Source organism: Lycium ferocissimum, chromosome 10 (genome assembly GCF_029784015.1).
Source record: "Lycium ferocissimum isolate CSIRO_LF1 chromosome 10, AGI_CSIRO_Lferr_CH_V1, whole genome shotgun sequence".
Classification (NCBI taxonomy): domain Eukaryota; kingdom Viridiplantae; phylum Streptophyta; class Magnoliopsida; order Solanales; family Solanaceae; genus Lycium; species Lycium ferocissimum.
In genome coordinates, this window is record NC_081351.1 from 28,562,334 (window position 1) to 28,585,788 (window position 23,455).

General features: G+C 35.4%; 4 protein-coding genes across 9 annotated transcripts; 2 read left to right on the forward strand and 2 right to left on the reverse strand.

The window, feature by feature from the left end:
• Positions 1-595: 595 nt before the first annotated feature.
• On the forward strand, positions 596-4,859 carry LOC132033191 (bifunctional nuclease 1). The gene is made up of 11 exons (XM_059423085.1): positions 596-818; positions 1,983-2,284; positions 2,725-2,895; positions 3,002-3,051; positions 3,134-3,190; positions 3,270-3,335; positions 3,419-3,493; positions 3,775-3,893; positions 4,199-4,290; positions 4,461-4,516; positions 4,628-4,859. The coding sequence occupies exons 2-10, from the start codon at positions 1,993-1,995 to the stop codon at positions 4,511-4,513; spliced, it is 975 nt and encodes a 324-aa protein (XP_059279068.1). The 5' UTR covers positions 596-818; positions 1,983-1,992; the 3' UTR covers positions 4,514-4,516; positions 4,628-4,859.
• Positions 4,860-7,270: 2,411 nt separating this feature from the next.
• Positions 7,271-10,942, forward strand: LOC132033192 (phosphatidylinositol/phosphatidylcholine transfer protein SFH12-like). Of its 3 annotated transcripts, XM_059423086.1 has the most exons (9): positions 7,272-7,358; positions 7,434-7,499; positions 8,128-8,236; positions 8,888-8,987; positions 9,432-9,698; positions 9,854-9,931; positions 10,052-10,153; positions 10,398-10,447; positions 10,541-10,942. In XM_059423086.1, exons 2-9 carry the CDS (start codon positions 7,493-7,495, stop codon positions 10,656-10,658), a joined length of 831 nt encoding a protein of 276 aa, XP_059279069.1. In that variant the 5' UTR covers positions 7,272-7,358; positions 7,434-7,492; the 3' UTR covers positions 10,659-10,942. The 3 variants fall into 3 exon arrangements, with proteins under 3 accessions (XP_059279071.1, XP_059279069.1, XP_059279070.1); XM_059423088.1 differs by lacking the exon at positions 9,432-9,698 and having other exon boundaries at positions 7,271-7,358; XM_059423087.1 differs by lacking the exon at positions 7,272-7,358 and having other exon boundaries at positions 7,361-7,499.
• Positions 10,943-11,318: 376 nt separating this feature from the next.
• Positions 11,319-14,552, reverse strand: LOC132033193 (protein HYPER-SENSITIVITY-RELATED 4-like). Its single transcript, XM_059423089.1, has 3 exons — positions 14,129-14,552; positions 12,554-13,187; positions 11,319-11,831 (listed from the first exon to the last, which is right to left on the reverse strand). Exons 1-3 carry the CDS (start codon positions 14,452-14,454, stop codon positions 11,478-11,480), a joined length of 1,314 nt encoding a protein of 437 aa, XP_059279072.1. The 5' UTR covers positions 14,455-14,552; the 3' UTR covers positions 11,319-11,477.
• A 2,430-nt stretch (positions 14,553-16,982) lies between these two features.
• Positions 16,983-23,169, reverse strand: LOC132033194 (inositol-pentakisphosphate 2-kinase-like). Of its 4 annotated transcripts, none has more exons than XM_059423093.1 (9): positions 23,085-23,169; positions 22,783-22,893; positions 21,538-21,738; positions 20,985-21,132; positions 20,491-20,531; positions 20,250-20,360; positions 19,450-20,049; positions 18,364-18,527; positions 16,983-17,424 (listed from the first exon to the last, which is right to left on the reverse strand). In XM_059423093.1, the coding sequence occupies exons 2-8, from the start codon at positions 22,882-22,884 to the stop codon at positions 18,399-18,401; spliced, it is 1,332 nt and encodes a 443-aa protein (XP_059279076.1). In that variant the 5' UTR covers positions 22,885-22,893; positions 23,085-23,169; the 3' UTR covers positions 16,983-17,424; positions 18,364-18,398. The 4 variants fall into 4 exon arrangements, with proteins under 4 accessions (XP_059279076.1, XP_059279074.1, XP_059279073.1 ...); XM_059423091.1 differs by having other exon boundaries at positions 22,986-23,134; XM_059423090.1 differs by having other exon boundaries at positions 22,975-23,127.
• Between the last annotated feature and the right edge of the window lie 286 nt (positions 23,170-23,455).

Sequence of the window (23,455 nt, forward strand, 5' to 3'; positions counted from 1 at the left end):
AAAACACTCACAAAGCTCAACAAAATAATAATTATTGAAACATATACAGTATATTCTTTTGTCCAAATTATTTTGTGAAGAAATTATAATATTGTTTCTTATTTAATTGTCATGTCAAAATAAGTGTCGTTTTAGGGAAAAAATTGTACCAAAATGAGTGTCATTTTAAAAATTTAAGACACAAATATTTTCAATTACATCCTTATATTAAAAAACTACTTCTTTGTAATATTGGTCAATACTCGAGAAACGTCTAAATAAATAGTGAACTATACATTATATCTAATACAGTATTGTTTTACCGAGCGTAAAATGAAGTAAACCGTATTTATTTTGGACAGAGAAGAGTATTTCTTTTCTAGAAGCAACATCCTTTTCCTTAGGTTTAGGTATTAGAGGACATAAATGTCAATAAAGAAAGATGACAATATACTTTTCCTTGTCCAATGGAATTAAAATATCTACTACTCTACAGTCCCACTACTACTTTAATAACTATTCTTTCTCAATTTCTCTTTTCTCTTTTTCAAAACAAATTCAATACACACACAAAAAAAAGTAGTAATATATATATATCTATATCTCTTATCTTCTCTCTCTCTCTCTCACATTATTTCTCTTTTCCTTTATCCATACCTCTTTGTCGGCCATAATTTATCCAATTCTGTTCCTTTTTTCTCTTCTCTCTCTTCAACCAAATATTTATTTTCCTTTTTTTTTTTTTTTGGTTGTTTGATCATTTACTTTATGATTTTGTGATATTGAGATAATTATCAAGAAAGGCTTTGTTGTTGTTGAAGCTACGATCCAGGTGTGATGTACTGACGTTAATAGTAGTACCTAAAGCAATTATTCTTCTTCTTTTTTGATTGATCAAAGGATTAAACTATTTAATTAATCAAGTGAAAAAGGTTTGATCTTTATTATTTTTTTGTTTTTTCTGATAACTGTGGAATAAGGTGAAGGGTTGATCTTTAAGTTGAAATTTTTATTGAAATTAGAGCAGAACAAGTTTAAAAATTTGATCTTTTTTTTCTTGGTATGTGAGTGTAATTTTATTTTGTGTTCGTGGTAATATAAAGACTGTTAAGTAGTGATCAAGAAAGAATGTTGGCTTTGAAGTTATTCCCAAAACTGAGTTGATTTAAGTTGAACTTTTATTGAAATTCAAGCAGAACAAGTTTAAAATTTTTATCTTTTTCTTTTTTGGTATGTGAGTGTAACTTTATTTTGAATTCATGGTAACTTAAAAGACTGTAAAGTAGTGATCAAAAAAGAATGGTTGACTTTGAAGTTATTAATAAAACTGAGTTTTGTTTGGTAAATTGAAGTAAAGATATTGCTTTAATACTTTGAGATTCTCTGTTTTTAGGAATATTAGGATTCACTTGTAGTTTGTCTAACTTTTTGTCATCGTTAATTAATCACAGAAGGGATAAGTGTTGATTGTTGTGATGAAATATGTCCAAATAGAACTGAAGGGAATTCATACAAGTGAAACTTACTAGTTTATGGTTGGAATTCGTGTAAGGAACTCTTACAAGTTTGTGATTGAGCTGCAGTTGTAAATTAGTAGGCTTCTTATATATGCACATGTACACCATGTATGTGATGTGCCAAGGTAAAACTTAAAAAGTATGGACTTTGGAGAAAATCAATGACAAAATTCTTGTTTCGACCCAGGAAATGTTCTAATCATATAGAACTTTGTGTATGATCTATTTGCAATGTCAGTTTCTTAAGACAGTTCGATCGAATATTTCTTTTTATATTCATTTATTTGTTAGAAAAAGAGATAATCTACTAGTTTTCCTTATAGAAATTTAAAAATTTCTCTTTTGGGCATTCGTGTTTTGTAAGTCATTACTGCAAAAAAGGAACTGCCACTGAGTTATTTTTTCTATGGAGGTTGCATGCTATATGTCTTTTGCGAGAAATGATGTCCTTAGTTGTGTTGTAATTGTTGTTTAAGTATATTTCAGAGTAAGCAGAATGAGCTCTCTGCAAGGGCCTGTCGTTTGTCCTGTTGTTCGTGGAAAGCAAACAAGTCAGTTTGCTGCTCCTGTCAACTCTGCTTTTGTGAAGGCAAAGAGTTTGAAAAGTGGGTTCTGGGGGCTTAATGGGATCTCTAGGTGCCTGGTTAATGTGTCTCGTCAACCACAATCACGAGTAAGCAAGGTGATTCAATGCACTTTTAGTTCATCATCAGACGAAAATGGTAGCATGGCAGAGAATTCCAATGAAAATGATGCAGATTATGTGAACTCTAGCGTGGTAGAAGCTGGTAAGCTAACTTTGTTCTCAAGTGCTACATACTTTATTGGCATTATGGCACACTTTGGTTCTTTATTGTGGAAAACAATTGCTAATGCGGGGATTCATCGTAGAAATAGTAATGACCCAATATATAAGGTGTAACCTGCTAATTTAGCACTGAAATGATTCTGTTGCAGTGTGACGGCATTCCCGTAATTTTTCCTACTTTTTTCTGCATATTTTCATGTGTCAAATTTCTTGGGGTGGCAGACCTCATTTGTTAGCGATCGGTTGCTTTCACTTTATTCAAAAGACAATCTTATTTTTCAAAACCAGAACCGTTTAAGTTCGTATCAAAAAAATAAAAAAAAGAAGTGGTTGCGATACTTGCCCAAATAAATACTAGTAAATAAATAAATAAAAAAGGTAGTAACTTTTTTCTGTGGGTTTCCTGTTCTTCTTGTGTAGTTGAAGTGCGAAGTGGTCCAGATGGTTTCATGATCAAGATGAGAGATGGCAGGCATTTGAAATGTGTCCATAATAATCCACAAGGAGGCCATCTACCTGATTATGCTCCACATCCGGCGATTGTATTAAGAATGGAAGATGGAACAGGGCTCCTTCTCCCTATTATTGTTTGTACGTAGATATTTTGTCCATTTGTTTAAATGACTAGACTCTCTTAGGTGCATAAATCAAGTGGGCCATCTCATTTCTCTGTCTCTGTGTGTGTTTTATATGACAGTGGAGATGCCAAGTGCGTTGCTCATGGCAGCTGTGCGCAATGTCCAAATTGTAAGTTTTCCAATCTAGGTAGATGTTTCATTCATTTGTTTATTCCGTTACTGATTTTTGACAAATGTTGGCTTTGTTTCAGGCCAGACCAACAATGTATCAAGTTGTGAAGGAAATGGTTGAGAAGATGGGTTACACAGTAAGCTTGTTATTTGTGCTCTTATCAGTAATTGTGTTATCTTGTATGCTTGATTGATCTGACTGTTTCCTGTTGGAAGGTTAAACTTGTTCGAGTTACCAAGAGAGTGCATGAGGCTTATTATGCTCAGTTATACCTAACAAAGGTGTGTAAAATGCTGTCTGACCACGTTTCAATACATTTTTAGGCTAGGGTATCCAACTTAACCACCTTTTATTGTCATTACAGTCGGACAATGATGCTGAGAGTATTAGCTTTGATCTTCGTCCTTCTGATGCAATCAACATTGCTGTTAGAAGCAAGGTGAAAAACTAGTCTCGTCAACTTCTGTTTTATACATGAGTTATAACTGATACCTCATTCTGTTTTGAGTTACCCACATGTTGAAGCAATCTCTTGGTAACTAAATTTGATCCCAATTTTAATACCACATCTATCCACGGGTCGACCACAGTATAGAAACTGTGTCCAATGCCATCCACATCAGTCCCCATTGCTATAGTCCTATTTCCTCGTTTTAATTCAACTTTACTGTGTTCTTGCACCAAATGATTGTTTTCATAATAAAGCTTCTGTTGTTCTAGGTGCCAATACAAGTCAACAAGTACTTAGCTTATAGTGATGGTATGAGGATTGTTGAATCTCCGAAACCAATAGTGCACACTGCTGGTTCGGACGGTCTGTTGTTCACTGAGCTTGACAGGTAAAGCTCTATTAGACAATGCCTGTCAAACTTTTTCACATCATTTTTTGTCAGAAAAAAGTAGTTCAATATATTATTCAATTTTCTTACCTGGTATATATTTTGATAAAAATGTCATGTAGCGTTATTTTCTGTTTGAGAGTTAAAAAATGTAGTGCGTTTGAAATTTTAAACTAAGCTGAAATACTTACTGTTATTCATCCCAAACGTTTTATGTTATGAATCTGCATTGAATGAGATGTGGATGTCTGACAATGCCTTAATTTCCTTGTGACAAATATAATCTAAACTTGTTTTGTGGTCAGGCCTTCTGGCAAGTCGTGCATTGAAACAAAGGAGTTTATTCTTGTGCGGAATATGCTGATTGCGGCTGTTGAAGAACGATATAGAGATGCAGGTAGCCTTTGTTAGCATGTCCAGATTTTGTGTTGATGGTGTTTCTGCCACCATATATATCTGTTCTAATCCATGTTCTTTTTCAATTCCCTCTCGTTTCCGTGTTACTTTTTCCTGTTTACAACCCTGGTTAATATGTTCTAGTTCTCACTTTTACATTGGTAATTCCAGCCTTGTGGAGGGACAAGCTTACTCAACTGCGGTCCAAGAGAAACTGGATATAGAAGGTATATTGTCCAATCATTTTCCTCAATATTACAAACTTTGAGAAACTATAGCAGTATTTTCCTTTGATACGTGTTTGAATTCGAACAACTACGTGACATTTGATTTCATAGGTGTGCTTAGAGTTGTTTGAGCAAAGGACTGCTGTGTATATAGAAGCCATTCATCGGAGCCAATGTGGTCAGCATCTTCAAAGATCAATTGTACTTCTCCCTGTAATGTTGTAAAAAAAATAACTTGTGAATATCTGTATATATAGACTGTAATTAGTGTAAGACCTGTAAACTTATGTTTTCCTGGACATGAACTTTATTCAGTTTCCATATCAATCTTTGCATTCCGAAATGTGCCTTCCATCTGCTACATATTGTTGCGGTGGCTTATTAGTAAGCTGAAGATCAATAAACCTTAACTACATGCTCCCCCCTCCACCAGGTAAAACTATAAATTGCCAGTTTCCAATCCCTGTTTGTATTGAGAAATAGCCTAATGTTCTGGAGTTTCAATTTCCACAAGTGAATCTTCAAGATACTTTTATGGAGTCTCACTTGTGCAAGTTGAAATTCCAACACAATGACTATTAGCGCAGACGGATTCATAATTTGAAGCTAGTGAGTTATGAACTCTAATCTCTTTTAGTTATATTGGGTCCTAAATTAGTAATTTGCAGATATCCGATGGACTTTTAAGATGAATATAGAAGATTGAACCAAAGCTACTGGTTCGGCCAAGCCCCTTGCATGTACTCTCCCTTTGGCCCTGTTGAAAAGTGGCCAGTTGGTGCTATTTCTACTTCTTCGTGAAGTGGCAAATTGGCGCTATTTCTACCTCTCATGGCCAGGAATAAACCCTCAAAATACTCTTTTAACTATGTGAAGAAAAGAGTGTGTGTAGACATGAATATATCAGATATGATAGGCAAAGGTGGATGGAGCACTATAATTTGGGGTTCAATTGATGCAGGGTATAAATTTATATGTAAAAATTTACTAAAATTACAATAAATAGTATATATGAATTCATAACTTTAAAAATATAATGGTTTAGTGCTAAAAATTTAAGATGTTGAACTCCTAGAATTTAAATCCTAGATCCCCTCTGATGATAGGTCTGCCTGGTCTTTTTTGGAGGTCTTGTTCTGCTGGTTAGAATTACGTTATGGGACTTGATGCTTGAAAGAAAACGACTGATTATACAATCAGTGGAGTTTCACTCTTAACACGTGAGGTTAATTGGTATCTTATTAAAGTTAGTCGGCTTAAGTAAAGTTACGCAAGATGTATAGTTAATCCCGAGGTGGATTCAGACTTGGGTATACGAACAAAGTTTCATACTTGGTGGGACAAAAGATTGAGAGCCAACTTGTGGGGTGCGGGAAAACCGAGAGGGTTTGGGACAATATCACATCATATTAAGAGTATTTACGGGCTGATATAGCAAACAATCAGCTGAACTCATCTATTAAGTCTGAATGCGCTTTTGAGTTAATAAGGTAGATTGTTGCTTACTCTACTTGGTGGGCTAAAGATGGTGGCTATTGCTATGCTAGTAGCTGAAACTCTTGCTTTTTTGGTTAAACCGGTGGATGATATCTTTTGGAGTCCTGATTAATTTGGATTCATCGTGTAAAGACTATTAAAGGAAAGCACCTCTTCAGAAAAAAATTCATTTTTGTGGTTCGAACTAGATCTGTCATTTTGCTACAAGAAAAGGAAAAGGTAATGCTCTATTGATAGCGATAGTTTCCCATACAGAAGAGAAGATGCTAAATATACCAAGAATATGATATTGAATGAAATAAAATACCATTTCAGTCGCATCCGTTTTGAGTATATTCTCACTTCCAAATTGGAATCTGCATACTTATTCTCACCAAGGAGACGGGCAAAAAGAAGGGAAACTTGCACGTAATAATGCTAGTAAAATAGACTGAAATCATCACTTTGCCTATAGTTTTATTCATATGCAATTGCTTGAGATCGTTTACGGTCTCATTAAAAGATAAAAACTGTTCATTCTATTCATGTTCTTTCGAAAGAAGTAGAATTAAGGTGTGCCTTGTTCAATTTTAACAAATAACCCAGCGATTTGAATTTGTATATTACTTATAATGTGTAATGGGCTGCAGATAATTTGGTGCATTCTTAATGTTTCAAGTAAACTCACAAAATCAGAAATTGGGAAAAGATTTCAAACTAAAAGAAAACACAAAGTAACAAATGAATGCACACACCTTAGGTAGAATAATTTTTAAGAATTAATATTGACGTGAGGTATTTTTTTGTTTAAAAAAATTCGTCCATGAGAGGATTAGAGAATACAGAAGGGAAAGAAAGACAATGTAGATTTTCCTAGAGTTAGATTATAAACAAAAATTCCCTCGATTGTAAGACCAAAAAAGGAAAAAAGGTAGGAGCTAAAAAATAGGCAAATGCAAAAAAAGATAGATGTACTTGGTAAGAGAGGTTTGGAGTATACAAAATAGATAGGAGTACAAATTACTGTCATGTGGTGGTAAGCATTTTCGTATTATTAATATACAGTGTAGATTCGTGCTCTAAGAATGAAATTACTTATGATAAGGAAGTCTCAGAGGGGAACTCTCTAGCGTGAATTTAAATTAGTTGAACCTGAAAATAAATACCTAACACCGAATCAGATACAAAAGTTGCATATTCCCGCCACTAAGGGAAAGGGTCCCATATTGAAAATCCTCTCTCTATATAGGCAAATAGATCAAAAAAGGGACCCCACAAAACCAACCGCTATCAAAAAGCTTAACTGCTTCACGAAACTCTCATTTTTATTCACTTGGACATACACAAAGTCCAAATATGTTTCCATGTGAGTGTCTTTGAACTTTGAAGTAAAGTAATTATTACTCATTTTGATATTTTCTGATGTTAACTTTTGTTGCAGGATAAAGAGATCGGTTTAGAAGACATTTACAAACTTCATTTTAAATTAGTCCTTGGAAAATGTCAGGTAACTTCGATGATGTAACCTGCCAGCACTGTCTCCTTTGTTCTTTTTAGTTTCTTGTACAGTTTTATATTTCCTCTCTACTATTTTCTTCCAATAGATTCATTACAATTGAAGCAAAAAAAAAAAAAATTATGTGAAGGGGATACAAGTCAATCGATGTAGCCTACATCAATAATGATTTCAACCTTTGAAATGTTTATCTTGAGCACATAGTATTTTTATTATGGTTCAAAATTTAGTATTCCTACTTATTAAAATTTCGGAAAGGGAAAAAAGTGCCCTTAACGTTTGTGATTTGTTTTATATTTACCCTTCGTTAATCTATTGGCTCATAAATACCCCTAACATTGTGTAGAATCAGGGGCGGAGCTAGCCTTGCCCGAGGGGTGTCAAGCGACACGCCCCGGAAAATTAATGTATAGATTGGTAAAATTCGGTTTTATAGGTATGTATACTTAGTATTCGACCTTGATACAAGCTGTCAAATGCAAGTGGTTAAGGGGTGGAAGTCCCTAAGGTCGTGGGTTTGAACCGAGTCATGACATATCTATATTTTTTGACACCCCTTAATTGTGTAGAATATAGATAATCAGGACACAAAATGATATTGGGATTTCTCTTACCACAGGGGAAATTAGGGGCACTGAGGAGTTGAAGTTAGTAAATGCATTTCGACAAGTGCTGATCACGGAGAACCTGCTTCTTGCCATGCATGATGACGATCTCAAATTATTAAGGTGCCCTGCCCAATTTTAACCACATGCTCAAAGATTATTATATGATAATTTTTTAACTTTCCATATATAGAAAATAAATAGAGAGAGATAGACTAGAAACATTTGACATATTTTATGTCAATGACACCAAAGGCGAGAGAAACTCCCGTTCCCTTCCTTTCTTGCTCTTCCGAGGATGGTTCTTTTTTTTTTTTTTTTTTTTTTGGGAGGGGGAGGGATTTCTCCTCCCACTGAGGAAGGAAATTCAAATCGATAGGTGGTCGCCCTGAAGAGCTTGATGGGATAGAAACTCTCTCAACGTGGTGGCTTGGTTGATTGACACTCCAGTAGGCTCTCTTGCACACAGGAATTTTAGGATGCATAAAATTAGATTTTGTAACTAGGGTCAATGAAGCTTCTTGTGTTGGTGTACACATTAATTCATAATATAATTTGAAACATGTCATTTCATCATTTTGCCTCCAAAATATAGCCTTTACCTTGGATGAAGTGTCATTTGATGCTAGGCAATTACGAAAATATGCTACTCCATAGTTGGTTCCTAAGCACCAAGCATTAATGTTCAAGCCTTTATCTCAATTCATGTGATGATTGAAGACAATGAGCTTGAACATTCAGCTGTACAATTTTTTTTTTGTTTTGTTTTGTCAGATTTCTGAAAGCTAGAAAGTTTGACATTGAGAAGGCAAAGTGCATGTGGACAAATATGCTTCAATGGAGGAGAGATTTTGGAACTGACACCATTATCGAGGTAGCCTTACTTTTTTTCTTCCGATACTGCTCTATCTTTTTCCCCTCCGTAATGCCATATTTCTTGATAATGTCTCCTTTTGAGGTTGTACCTCTGATTACAAGTCATTCACTAATTTGAGGTTTCAAGATATGGAAATGTCTCCTTCAGGATAAGTCTTATTTTCTTTATCAGAACAATCATATTGATTATATTTTCCCACTTTCGATATGTTAATCTGAAAATGCCATAAGTCTTTTTCTCGAATTTTATGGTTAGCTTTTTTGTCCTCTGGAGGTCGAGTAAGGCTTATTAAACATGTTCTAGTCTTCCTGTGTACGTGTGAAAGTTTTCTTCTGAATTGTCCATCCACATTTTGGTTAAAATTCTATAATTAATTAATAGTTCACGATTTTTATATGTTCATAGACTTAGTTTCTTGATCATATACAATATTTTGCTCAGGATTTTGACTTCCATGAAAGGGATAAAGTTCTACGGAACTACCCTCAGGGTTATCATGGCACAGATAAGGAAGGAAGACCAGTTTATATCGAAAGATTGGGGCTAATGAATGTCGACAAACTTTTGGAAGCGACTACTTTGGATCGTTATGTTAAATATCACGTCCAAGAATTTGAGAAGTCTATTGCCTTTCGGTTTCCTGCCTGCTCTGTAGCTGCAAATAGACATATCGATAGAGGTGTTACCATTTTGGATGTTGAAAGAGTGGTATAGTAGTCTTTTCTGGTGGATTATGAACAATGTGATTCGTATGGTTCAGTTACATAATGTTTGGTTTTCTATGTTATAGACTTTTCTGGTGGATAATGAACAATGTGATTCGTATGGTTCAGTTACATAATGTTTGGTTTTCTATGTTATAGAATTTGAGGAGTTTCACGAAACCTGTACGAGAAGTCATTTTGCAGCTGCAGAAGATTGATAATGACTATTACCCTGAAGTAATTCACTATATCCCTTATTAGCTAGTAATAAGTGAGGCCTGTTTCTGATTTCCTTTCGGGTACTGTCATATAACTGCTACTTAATTAATATCTAACCTTGACAAAATAATTTCGCAGACACTTGGTGAAATGTTTGTCATAAATGCTGGACCTGGCTTTAGGCTACTCTGGCATATACTCAAGCGTTTTCTTGACCCTGAGACGACGTCCAAGATTCATGTATGACAAACATTTCTTTCCTTCTTAAGTTTTCCTCATTTTGCTTTTGTATTATGATCTAGCATCTGTTGATAGTCATTATTTAAGAAGCTTCTGAGTCGTTAAGTCTGATTATGATGAAAAAGGTTCATTGATGTCCTAAATGAACTAGAAAAATTGGTCTTAGAATGAGATGGAGGGGGTACGAGTCAATCGAACATGTTATATGTTGCTCATCAAGAACTATAACTTGTCAAATTTCTAGGTTCTTGGCAACAATTATCAAGGCAAACTGCTTGAAATCATTGATGAAAGGTAACTGTCTCTTTAACTTTTTTTTTTTCTTCTATCCTAGCGTTTATAGAGTTCTTTACAATTAACATATGGTGAAAATTATGTCATTCTCAGTGAGTTGCCAGATTTTCTTGGTGGTAAGTGTACGTGTGAAAATGATGGTGGTTGTTTAAGGTCAGATAAAGGGCCGTGGAGAACACTAAAGACATCAATGGTGAATGTGGATTATTAGTAGCTTTATATGCATATATAGCAATCTTTTTGTGTCTCTAAGATGAATTTTAGAGAGGAAGAAGAGTGTTTAGAGAAGAAAGTGGCAACATTGAACCTTACAAGGCAACCAGTAGGAGAAAATCAGCCACAATTTATATGTTCCATTTGATTGTACCATTGTTTCTTTAGAATTATTTGCGAATTATGATTCTTTCATCATTTCTCAGTAAATAATTCTGCATTTATTTTAGCACTTCCAATGGAAATGACTGTATTGAGAGTGAAGTCTCTCTCATTATATAATTTTGCCCATCTCTCTCATTATATATGCCAAGAGTTTTAACTAATAGCATTAGCAGTTCTTCTGAAGCTGTCGAGATCTCGAACTTCACATTTCCAAGCAACGATAATTTCGGACAAGATGGTGAATTCATGTATATTAGACTTTGATATATATATACATATATATATATATATATTTTTGGGGGGGGGGGGGGGCGGGGCTTCAAAAGAGATTGTGAAGATAAATGTACAGATAAAATATAAGACCACTTGTGCCTGATTCCTTGATATATCACTTGACTGAAGTAGCAAGTTTTCTTCAAGTTTTTGAAAGCAAACAAAAAGTATACTTTATGAACTATAATATCAAGCTTATGAATAATGGGTCGGCCAATAATGAATAGAATCTACCAATCGAAATTAATTATGAATAGCATCAGCAAAAATTACCACTATAACATTACTGCTCTGTAACATATGAAAGAATATCACTCACTCTAATACTGGAGTCCTAACGTCTCATCTGTTATAGTCAGCAATGTTGTTTAGCTTGTTGTCACGCCCATTCCTTGTTTTGAAGGAATTTGACGAGGCTTTCTAGTGCAATGTCAGAATTGTTGCTCTTCATCAGCTCTCCTGCTACTTCAGCTGGTGTTACTCTAACTCTCTCAAACAGATCCTCAATTGTCTTAAACAACCTGTGCTCGTCTACCTTTAGGTAATTGGAAGCGAGTACTCTGAATCCACTGAAAGTGCAGTATGACATCTCAATGTGTACATCCATACGTCCGGGTCTCAACAATGCTGGATCAAGTCTGTCTTTGTGATTCGTTGTGAACACTATGATTCGCTCATCTCCACAACTCGACCACAACCCATCAATGAAGTTCAACAACCCAGAGAGTGTAATCTGCATTTGTAGAAATCTTAGCAAGATACTGGTCAAAGTATAATCCTATTACTCCCCTGTTTCAAATTATGTGTCTTGCTTTCCTTCATATGTTTAATAAAGAATGTCACTTCTATATTTAGTAACTCCTTAATTCCAAAATCCACATCTCATGTTTAAGATCACAATATTCAAACGACATTTTGATGCATTATACACATCTCTAGTTTAAGACCACAAGATTCAGTCTTCCTTACTTTCTTTAATCCCATATCAGGCCAAACCATAACACAAAATAAAACGGAGAGAGTAAACTACTTGGTGATAGCAATTGATACTGAAGGAAAATCCAAGAACACAGAAAAACAGATTTTAATCCATAGTTATGCTAGTGTTCCAAGTCCATTCTATTTGTTTCACTACTCGTCAATTTCACATGCCTCAAACACCGACAACATTGTAAAGACCACAACCTATATGACGTACATGAATCACAGCAAATTTGCTCAAATAGTGACGAAAAGTATATTTACTTTTCTCAAGAATCTTCCACTGCAGGAAAGAAAAAAAAAATCTTCTTTTTTAGATGGCATGAAGTTTATTTATTGGACATGAATTCAGGTTAACCATATGGGTTACCAAAATCCAATTTTCTACGTAAAACTCTTATATGCAGTGGAGTTAAAAGGAATTGAGAAGTGCACTGCAAATTGAAACTGTGTCAAAGAAATGCATTACAATACCTTGTCATCTTCAGTTGTTTCATTCTCATTTTCTCTATTCTGCAACCCCACATTGCAATCAATGTCTTCTATCACAAGTATAGAATGATTCGCTGAACCAATCAACAACCTTCTCAAATCCGAATTGCACTGCACCTCTCTTAAATCCAAGTCATAAACATCAAACTTAAGGTAATTAGCCATAGCTGCAACTAAACTCGACTTTCCCGTGCCAGGTGGTCCATATAACAAGTAGCCACGTTTCCAAGCTTTTCCAACTCTCCTATAATAATCTTTCCTACTTACAAACATGTCAAGATCCTCAATCAAATCTTTCTTCATTTCTGGTTCCATAGCCATTGTATTAAATGTTGCAGGATGGTTTAAAACCACGGAACTCCAATAATCAGTTCCGTTGTAATCAACCGTATGTAGCCTCACCACCCTTTTCTCTTCTTTAATCTCTTTGGCCCTTCGCAGTATGTATGGTAAATAAGATTTTAAAGCGATCTCCTTTTGCTTCTTGTGAAAACTCAACTCGAAATATCGAAGCTCTGTCTTGGGATTGGTGCTCTTTTCACTCTGTTTGATTCCCCTGGACTTCATGATCCATGTGAATTTGACACTCTCATAATAATCTGTTACTTCTTGGTACCTATCACATAAACAGATTCAAAAAAATTCAGATAGCCTTTCGACATACTCGTTATTCACAAACTATGAACTTTTTATTTGCAAATCAATGTTTATTCTACAATTTTGTCAATTGTTCCAACTTCACAGAGAATTTGAAATTGAAGAAGTGGTTATAGCTTGTTTGGATGGTTGTTACCTATTGTATTGTAATATCGTTACTTTAAATACAATTTTTGTTTTGATTGTTAATATTGCGTCGTATTGTTAAAAAACCATTATATAACGATGAAAAGTGTCATTTTCTGTAACAACACTAAATTTGTGATAGCAATTGTTGCCTTACTTTGTTTCTCATCTTGCCCTTACTTTTTATTTAATAAAGTACTATTTTATCTTTTACCCTGCTTTTTCTTAATAATACATCTACTACCAGTGCATGGCATTATGAAAGGATATGTAACAACCATCCAAACAAGTAAGAATAACTCAAATAAAATCATGGTTTTCCCTCACAAAACTTCCATTTTTATTCCAAATGAAGTTCATGTTCAAACGCAATTTCGACTTCCAAATACTCCACTCTTTTTCAGCAATGAACTTCTAATACTCCTTCCGTTCCAATTTAAGTATCTTAATTTCCTTTTTGTCTGTCCCAAAAAAAGCGTCTCTTTTTATATTTTATAAATTGATAATTCAAACATTTACCTGACAAGTTTAAAAACCTCCCTTTATTTTTTAAACTCGGTGCTCGTCAAACAAAGACACTTAAATTCGGACGGAGGGAGTAATAACTCTTTTCAACTTCAACCAAATATTGTTCAAAGAGGCCCTAAAAGTCATTTAACTTTCACAAAATACTGCATCTACTAGTACGAATTCAGCATAATTTTTTTTATTTTTTATTTTTAAAAAAGAAAACTGTACTATTAAATTATGTATATAGTTCAAGTGAAGGTTTACCTATCGACAGTGACAGCAAGTTCTTCATCTTTATCAGGTTTGTTGACTTTAATCCTTTGAGTCCAAGCATTAACCTTTGTACCTAAATAAACATTAACAGCATCAAACATGTGGTTCGAAGTGAGACCTTCACACTCTTCTATCACAACAATTAACTGTGACGAAAGGCGGTTCGATAGTTTTTGAAAACGTGAAGAAAAAAAGAGCTGGAGTTGTTCTGGTATAAGATCACTAGTTATTGATCGGAAGAGAATTGCTGAAGCAGTGAGAGAAGTTGCTGCTGTTAAAATTGACTTAGAAGAAGGCATCGTTTCGAATAACTCCATTATTCTTGAAATTGCAGGAGTTTGGGGTGGTGGGGAAGGGGGTCGGGTGGGGTGTTGTAATATGATGTTTACATAGGATTTTAGTTATTCTTGGCGGGCAAGAAACTTTGTAGAAAAATTCGTGGAAGTGATTCGAAGATGTCTAGAAAACTCTTGGACGTGTGATGTGAAATTTTGATGCCCAAGAATGAAAGGTGCTAGCTAGTTCGGGCAATTCGCAGAATTGCCCTTCTTTTGGGGTGGTCTTTAAATTTTGCCCTTCATATTTGAAATGTTTAAATTTTCTTGGCTAACACCCAGAAGGTTGAAGTTCGACCACCCTAAATAGTCAAAATTTTAAAAAAAAATTAGCAAAGGAATTTAAATTTATTTATTAACAAGATACAACTTGTTAAGGAATTACACATTTTATCTTGGGACCAGATAATGCCTTTTGAGACTTGGCATAAGTATGCAGTCCGCATAACTTTGATAATTCCTTCACAAAGTTATGCCTTTGGGGGCATACTTTTAATGGCAACTTTTACGCCGGACCCAAGATAACTTTGCGAAGGAATTATCAAAGTTATGGGACCGACATACTTATGCCAAGTCCGCCCAAAAGGCATAAGTATGCCGGTCCGATAACTTTGTAATTCCTTAACAAAAAGTATCGGTCAAAAGATAAATAAATTTAAACTTGCCTTTGCGAATTTTTTTAAAATTTGATTGCGCGTGGGTTCGAACCTGGAACCCTATGGGTGTTAGCCGAAGGGCAAATTTTAAAGATTTCAAATATGAGGGGCAAAATTTAAAGACCACCCCAAACGAAGGGCACTCCGCGCAAAAATGGATTGATTTTGAGGCCCATTGATCGGCCCATATCAGAAATTGAATCCGAGGGGCCAATTCGCAGGAATGTCCTTATTTTGGGGTGGTCTTTAATTTCCCCCCTCAAATAGTTGGTCTTTAATTTTTTTCCTTTAGCTAAAAAGGTGGCCAAAAATCCCTGATATTCTGGGTTTGAACCCCAGCAGAATCGGAAAAACAAACTTGTAACGCAAGATTTTATAGCAAATTATGTCTATTCGCGGGTAAAGTTATGGCTTAAGGCATGACTTCTGTAGCATTCTAAAGAGTCCATAAAAAATAAAAATAAAAATCGTAAGGCAAGATTTCATAGCAAATTATGCCTATTCGGGATAAAGTTATGTCTTAAGGCATAGTTTCTATATAGAAGTTATGCCTTTACCCCTTGTCCAGCATAGTTTTGTAGGATACTACAAAAGTTATGCCTATTATCTCTGGTGGCCCACAAATTTTCATTAAACGAGAAGCAAGGGGAAAAATTAAAGACCACCGATTTGAGGGCCAAAAATTAAAGACCAGTCCATATGAAGGGAAATCCGCACAATTTTTGAATTCGAGGCTGGCTTACATGCAAGAATGGTTTTGAAAGTGGGTGATCTTGAACTTTTGACAATGTTTGCCCCATGGGCAAAACTTCAAGGTCAACAAGTTTTGTCATGGAGCAAGCGGGTGTCAAAAGTTCAACATCGCCAATTTTCAAGGTATTAGGTGTAATTTCCTGCTCTTTTTTCAAAGATGATCAACCCGTATAAGGAAATTGGGTGATTTACAAGAATGGCCTTGAAGATGAGCGGTCTTAAACTTTTGATCTTTTTTTTTCATGGTCAGAACTTCAACTTTTGGTCATAGGGTGTAATTTCCTGTAGAAAATTTGACCCCTTCACAGAAGTATCAGATTGTGCAGGGTGCATTTTATGACATCGCAAGGATTATACATCAACGATGGATACAGCAATCATTTTCTACAAGTGATCCATCCGCATTAAGATGTTTCTTGAGCTAAACAACAACAACAACCACCAAGTAAAATCCCACAACGTAGGGTCTGAGAGGATAGAGTGTAAGAATGCTGGAATTGTGGATTGTAAGTAGCCATGCTTCTAATAATAAAAGAGACAAACGGAGAATGCAGAAAGAAGAAACTACAGTCCTAAAGAAATTTTTGAGCGGTGTGTTTAATTAAATAAGATAATGCAGCTACACAGAGAAAATATCTCATCAATAGCAACAAAAAAGAAAATTGAAAATGCCACAAGGAATCGTAATTTTTGTTCGTCAAATATTTTTTTCCCTGAAAGAGGATTTGATTGAACATTTGTATCCAACATATTTGCCACTTTGTCTAAGATATGAACCTAATAGCGAAACCTATGCCTGCTATTGGAACTAGCATAGTGGCATGTATTTTTCGACATCCCCACAAACTTGATTTCACACTTTTCCCATGTTTTCTAAATTATCGGGCACGTGTGTAAATATTCAATTTTAAACTCATAATTTCAAAGTATGATGTGTCTAGTGTCAGAGACTTTAAAGCTAAACTCATTAAACTTAAATTCTGGAGCCGATCCTGACCGGGTATGTAGTTAACCCAAGAAAGCTAGAGAGAAGACATTATACTAAGAAGCATGAGATGATATATTTTCACCACCGAAATAGTTGTTGTGATCAACAGAAAGTTAAAAAGTAGCTTATGTTTACATATTCTTGAAATCTCAATAGATATTAATGTTACATCAAGTCCAATCTGATTCACAAGCATCATTTACAGAAATGTCAAAATTGCTAGATAAAGTGCATTATAATACGGTGCAATACAACCAAGGGGTAACAACTTTAAATGTTGACCTCCAAGGTAAAAGGATACAAGAATGATTACATTCAACAACAGACCTGGATTCCGAGCTAGAATAACTGTGGAAAACGTTAATGCCGCGTCACCAATCAGCAGAACATGTTACTTCATGCCAAAATTGATCCAAAATCCAGCTGTATGAATAAAAAAGTCCTATCGTCTTGAGATGGGAAAGGTACTGCAGTCGTCGATATATCACTTTCCTTGTAGAGGAGGAAACGCCTGATATGATACTTCTCTTTCTGCTTTACTCATTAATCACCATTCTGTAGAAGGAGAGCAAGCAACAAATATTAACCTGCCCATAAGAACAAATCTCTATATCCAAGAGAACGCAGCAACATGCAGTTAAAGACGTGCGCTGTAACTGCTTCCACTTTTAGCTCAATCAGAGAAAGTTAGTGGTTATAGCAGCTAAGACCTTTTTTCTCTCATTCTCGTTCGTTTACTTAAGCAAGTAAATAGCTAATGAGCATCTTTAAGTTCAAATCAGAAGAGAGCTTCATGCCTTTTTCAAATAGGTCGTTTCAGCATTGTAGTAAAAGTAGTTTTCTATTGTTCAGAGCCCGGGTTGCCATGAAAATTTAATTATGAAAAACTAACTAATACTCTATTTTATCTAAAAGAGATCCTGCTCATGGAATCAAATTTTAAAAAATGCAATATCTGTCTGTGATAAATTCTGTCACTGCTTAGCGAACATAAAAGTTGTTCTCCATCTTGTACTGATAAGCAGAAAACATTTGTTATATTAAGTACTGATAAGCGAAAAATATTAACAATGTGCCAGGAGAATTATACTTAACCATAAAATCACGGTAATGTTATGTGATCATGGAGAGAGAGAGAGGCAAGGAGAGACAAATAGAAAGGGCCCCTGGCTGAAGTGAAAAAACTGTTTTCCGCTTATCATGGAACATGGAAAAAGAAACCCTTCTTTTTCTTTTCTTTGCAATTTCGCTATATATCTGATCCATCATTTTTTTCTTTTTGACAAGGTAAACTTCAGTTCCAGCATATATACACAATGAACATTTTATGAGAGACAAACAGAAAGGGCCCCTTGCTGAAGTTAGAGCTTTCTTCAGATGTGGGTTGAGACTTATCTCGTGTATTGAAATTGAGTCACCAAAGGAAGGCAAGTATGATATATTTCCAGGAATCGATTGAACAGAAATCCAAAAAATGGTTTTTCAGTTGATTACCAGAAAAGTATCCCCAATGTCAAGCTCCGACAATGTCAAGCTCCGATTTCATCCTGCTGCGTGGATTTTACCATCTGAACATAGCTGCTGACTATCTGTTGGTCTAACTTGTAGTAGTATTCCATCCTTTCCAAAGGTTTCAAGTCTAGGTCAATGAAAGATGCCTATTGATGGGAAGTAAACAAAAGGCCATAAGTAAGCTGGAAAAAAAGGTTCTACACATTCAGGGAGCCAGAGAAACCGTCCTTTTGAGATTTAAGCAGACACGTGATATAATACAAGCCTTTCTACACAAAGTCAGGGTAAGGTCTGTGTACACTCTACCCTAGACCCCACTCTGTGGGATTATACTGGGTATGTTGTTGTCGTTGCTGTAAGCGATCTAATACAACATACTGAAAAAAACTTGTGCCACAAGGCAGAAGATGAGGAGAATAGCTGGACAAAATACATACTTGAAATAAGATTCAAAACTGCTTTTCAAAAAATATGGAAGAAGAAGAAGAAGAAGACTGTCCCGTTCAAGAAAATATATGAAAAGAGAACTGATGGAGGCATTGACTATCATCTGAATGCTCCACAATTTATGAAGTAACTAGTAAGTATCGAAGAAAGAAACAGATATCCTATTGAGTATAAAATTAAACATCTTTTGAGTTTGTTAAAATTATCCAGTGACATGTAACCTAGGTGTAAAGGTGCACTATAATTCATTGATAATTGCAGTTTTCACTTTGTTCACACAAATGTGTGTGTGTTTATTTTTCTGCATTAGTACGGAACTTAACTCTGCTTTGCACTTAAAGTTCCAGCAAAGTCACCGTTCATTTCAGCTTTGAAAACACGTATGTCGACAGACTAACGATGAAAAAGCAAATAAGAGCAAATCAACTGAGTTGTGGGCACAACAATTTGCAGGTACAACAAGTTTATTGCTGCCGAAAGTTCTCATATCTTCTTTTGCATAGTATAAAGTACTACTTCACTAAAAAGGAGCTCAGAAAAAGATATTTCATGGCGCAATATATTATTCAGAACCCGAAATTTCAAAGGAGTTTAGGGAAAGGAAAAAAGAAAGAGTACTACCTTGTAATCAAAACTTTGGTTGGTTGATTCTACGGAAACTGTGCTATATGGAGATTCCACACTCTCATCTTCTCGAGGTCTAAAACTAATCATCATGCTCAGGTCCTTTGCAGTCGCAGCAATCAAGTAGTTCCTCACAATCATCAAGCTTTCCTCCTTTGAAATTGAATGCAAGGAATTGTATCTTTTTAACAACTGATCTTCAACTGTCTGTTTACATACCATGCAAGGCTGAGAAATGACGTTATAATATGCATGAATCGCACCTTCAATGTCAGAATTGTCCAACTTCTGGACTTCAAGAACCTTATTTAGCAGTCCTGAACTAGAAACAGTCTTGGAAATGAGATCCAGAAGGCATTCTGTCCGCTTCCCATCTACAGCTTGGATTACACACTTGAGTGCATTTTCAAATGTTTTACCACCTTCACAGCTTGTAGCATCTGCATTACCACCCAATTTCCCTAAGATGAGAGAACCATTCAGGAAAACTCGGAAATTGTTCTGTGGGGTCTTAAAGAGGCCCTTTATTGCTTTGTGTACTCTATCTCTGGATCCAGAAAACAAATCCAATGGATCATATGCACTTATCTCTGATATCTAATACAGCGGAAGCAACCCAGAGAAAATAAAAAGAGAGAAAATGATTAAGAAAAAGATCTAAAATAAGCAGAAAGCTAATAACTGAACACAATAAAAACTAAACACTATTTTAACTTGACTGGGGAAAGAGGGAAGATTATCAAGTCAATGATGCAACTAAATAAAGAAATCCTCCAGCCAGATCGAAAATGAATTACCTTTCCTTGGTGCAATTTTAAAGCCTGATGCATTTGGAATCGAGTTACACTCCTTTTAATTGTGTTTTCTGACGCAATAAATTCCGATAGCGGAAGGAATCCGCATTTAGGCTGGCTCCAACAAAAGAAATAAAAACACTAATAAGAAAATCATACTAAATAAACATAAATCATAAATAAAAATGAAAGGGCATGAATAACATATTCAAGAAGAAAGTTAAATAAAGCTATCAAAAAGTACCTTTATTTCTACAGATATGCAGAAGTCCTGTTTATGCTTACCTGAAAGGAAAATACAGGAGCAGCAAAATAAACCAATTTGCCAAATCAAAATCCTAGTCAGATTCTGTACCAGCCCAATCAAAAGACAAAAATAAACAAAGTGAATTTTCGTTGTTTCTTCTTTGTCAACAAATGAACCAAAACTGCAGTCACCTTTTCAATAAGTAGCATACACTTAGAATAGCTGTAAATATTACTCTTTTTGTTTCATACCCACGGAGGTAATATCAAAGATATATCCAATCTCTTAGCACAGAGGTATTTGTAGAGGTTAATGCACCATTTGTCTATGAGATACTGGACAAGAGACATTTATCATTGTTGTTCACCCTTACCATCATTAACTTGAGATTAAACTAGTCTATAAATATAAATACTGCATGCACATTATAATCTTAGTAAGTATCAAGGAATGGAAAGGATTAATAAAATCATTTAATCTAAAATTATTACCAGGTGGGAAAAGTGAATGATCGGATATCAGCAGCACAGAATCAGACAGGGGGTTGACCTTTGCGGCATCAACACGCCAAGAAGGACGCTGACATAGAACATTGTTATCAACTGTTTCCAGAAATTCTCGGTTCACAAGGATGCGAGTCTGTCAAAATGGAAGAAAAAGAATGGCAATAATTAACCATGTAGTTTCCATGTTGACAGCTGACCATATGCCACTTAAATTTGCAATCTTTCATAACTTAAATCTTGAGGCCCCTAGTTCAGCATAACTTGACTACTTAAGTTTAATCCTAGCAAGCAGCGAATAATTCTCCTAAAAGAAGATCAACTGCATAAGAATGTCCTGGGATCTAAGGGTGAAACTTCATATTACATGAACATTGGCACTAAATTAAAACTTCTTGATGCAGTGCAGTATGGCAACTTATTATTACTAGGCCAAAGATTAAAGGTGTCTAGAAAGGGAAAAAAAAGATGATTTCAGACAAATCAGATCCAATAGGAAATGATAAAAACTTAGGTGGTATGTACAAGGCTTGCAACATACCCCTGCATCGACATTCTTTGAACCCAACAGCGAGCACATTACACGCTTCACAAAATAGTATTCAACAATTTCCCTTGTAGGAGCTGATACAAGCTCTTCATATTCTTTCCATAAGAGGCATTCCATCTCTGTTAGACCTGAATAACCATTCTCGCATTCAGATCCATTTGGTACCTTCTGTACCCGCAACACTTTTCCAACCTAGATAAAATTCAGGAAAAAAGGATACTATTGAGATATCAAATAAACCAAAATACCTTCTTTCTAACAAGTAGTAATAATAGCATCAAGAAAAGTTGATCTCATTCCTCAGCTGGTTACTTTTCCCAGTCCATTGTTGAAGTTAATGATTTGTTTATGTTTAAGCAGCAGTGAGTTTTAAGAAGTAATGCAATGACACTTAACAGTGGTTCACTCTTTTAGGAGGATCTTTTTATTTAATTATTTGGAAAACTTGAGAGTCAAATAAGCTACTACTATTTGGCACTCCACCACTAAATTCTTCAAGTCTGAAACAACACCTTCATGAGATGAAGTAAACCCCCCCCCCACCCCACCCCCCCGGCCCACCAATGAGTCAAATCACTATGCAGCCTATGAGCAAGGGAAAATTTTCATTTCCAGTCTCTTATCTATTTATCTTTTAATTTTAATTTTTCGAACTTTTATTTTCTAGAAGGAAAAACAGTAGATCACCTCTTTTTCTGGTTCCCAAAGGGATAGCTAAGTGGTTGAGGCATGAGAGAAACAACCCGAAGATCACAATTTCAAATCCCAGCTACCAATGACACAATGGTGAAGTCAGGAATATCGAAAAAGGTGTTCAAGATTTAATATATATCTATAAGAAGTAATTATTGACCTATATACCCTGGCAAAACTAAGGGTTATAAATGCATAATTTTTCAATGAAGGGTGTTCAACTGACTACCCTTCAGTCCATGTAGCTACGCCACTGCAACGACACAGCTGAAACCCACTGTGATTTAAAAAACTATTCTTTATAGTAGCCTATTCAAAAATCCATGGAAAAGTGCCAATTGTTTCAAAATACTACTTAGATAGTAAGTGCTTCTTTTATTAGGATTAGGTACTTTTGGGGGGAAAAAAGGTGAAATTCCATATTCTTACATATTAAAATCTTCTCTGTTCCCAGGCTTTGTCTACAGTGAAAAGAAACTAAGTAATTTTCTATTCATTAAACAAATCACAACTGTTGGTAGAAAAAGGAATATAAAAGCATACGAAATCAGGATTTTCTCCAGTATAAGCAAGCACTAGATTAACAGCTCCTTCCCCTCTATAACACCATTCCTTAGCATCATTAGCCTGCAAAACCATCTCCATCTGCTAATCCTAGTAATTAACATCAACAAATTACACAAATTGTTAGTATTACAATATCGATTCAGTGATCAATATAAATAGCAATTAAACCTGAAATGTACCTGGAAATTGGATTTAATCAAATGTCGAACCCCTTTACTCGGTACGCTACAGTTTGGCCCGTCTTATACTAACACTAACACACATGTGTCTGTGCCCACCTGGAATGGGAACCTTTCCTTTACACAAAAGAGAGAGAAAGAAGAAAAAATGACTAGGGTGTGTTTGGTACGACGAAAGATGTTTGAATTCCCGGAAACTAAGTGATTTTTCTGTTCATTTTTTAAGGTTTGGTGCGCAAGTTGAAAAATATCTTTTCAAGAGCATTTGCATATCTTCAAAGTAATACGTCATGAATTTTTTGAATTGAAGCGCAACTAGGGTAGGGGGTTAGGTGAGGTAGGCGCGGGTGGGGCGAGAGGGGTAGGCGATAAGTTAGGGGTTCGGGTTGCGAGGGGGGAAAAGGGTAGGGTGGCTGATTCGGTTCTTCGGTTCGGTTTTATCAAACCAGTTCATTTATTTCGATTTTGAT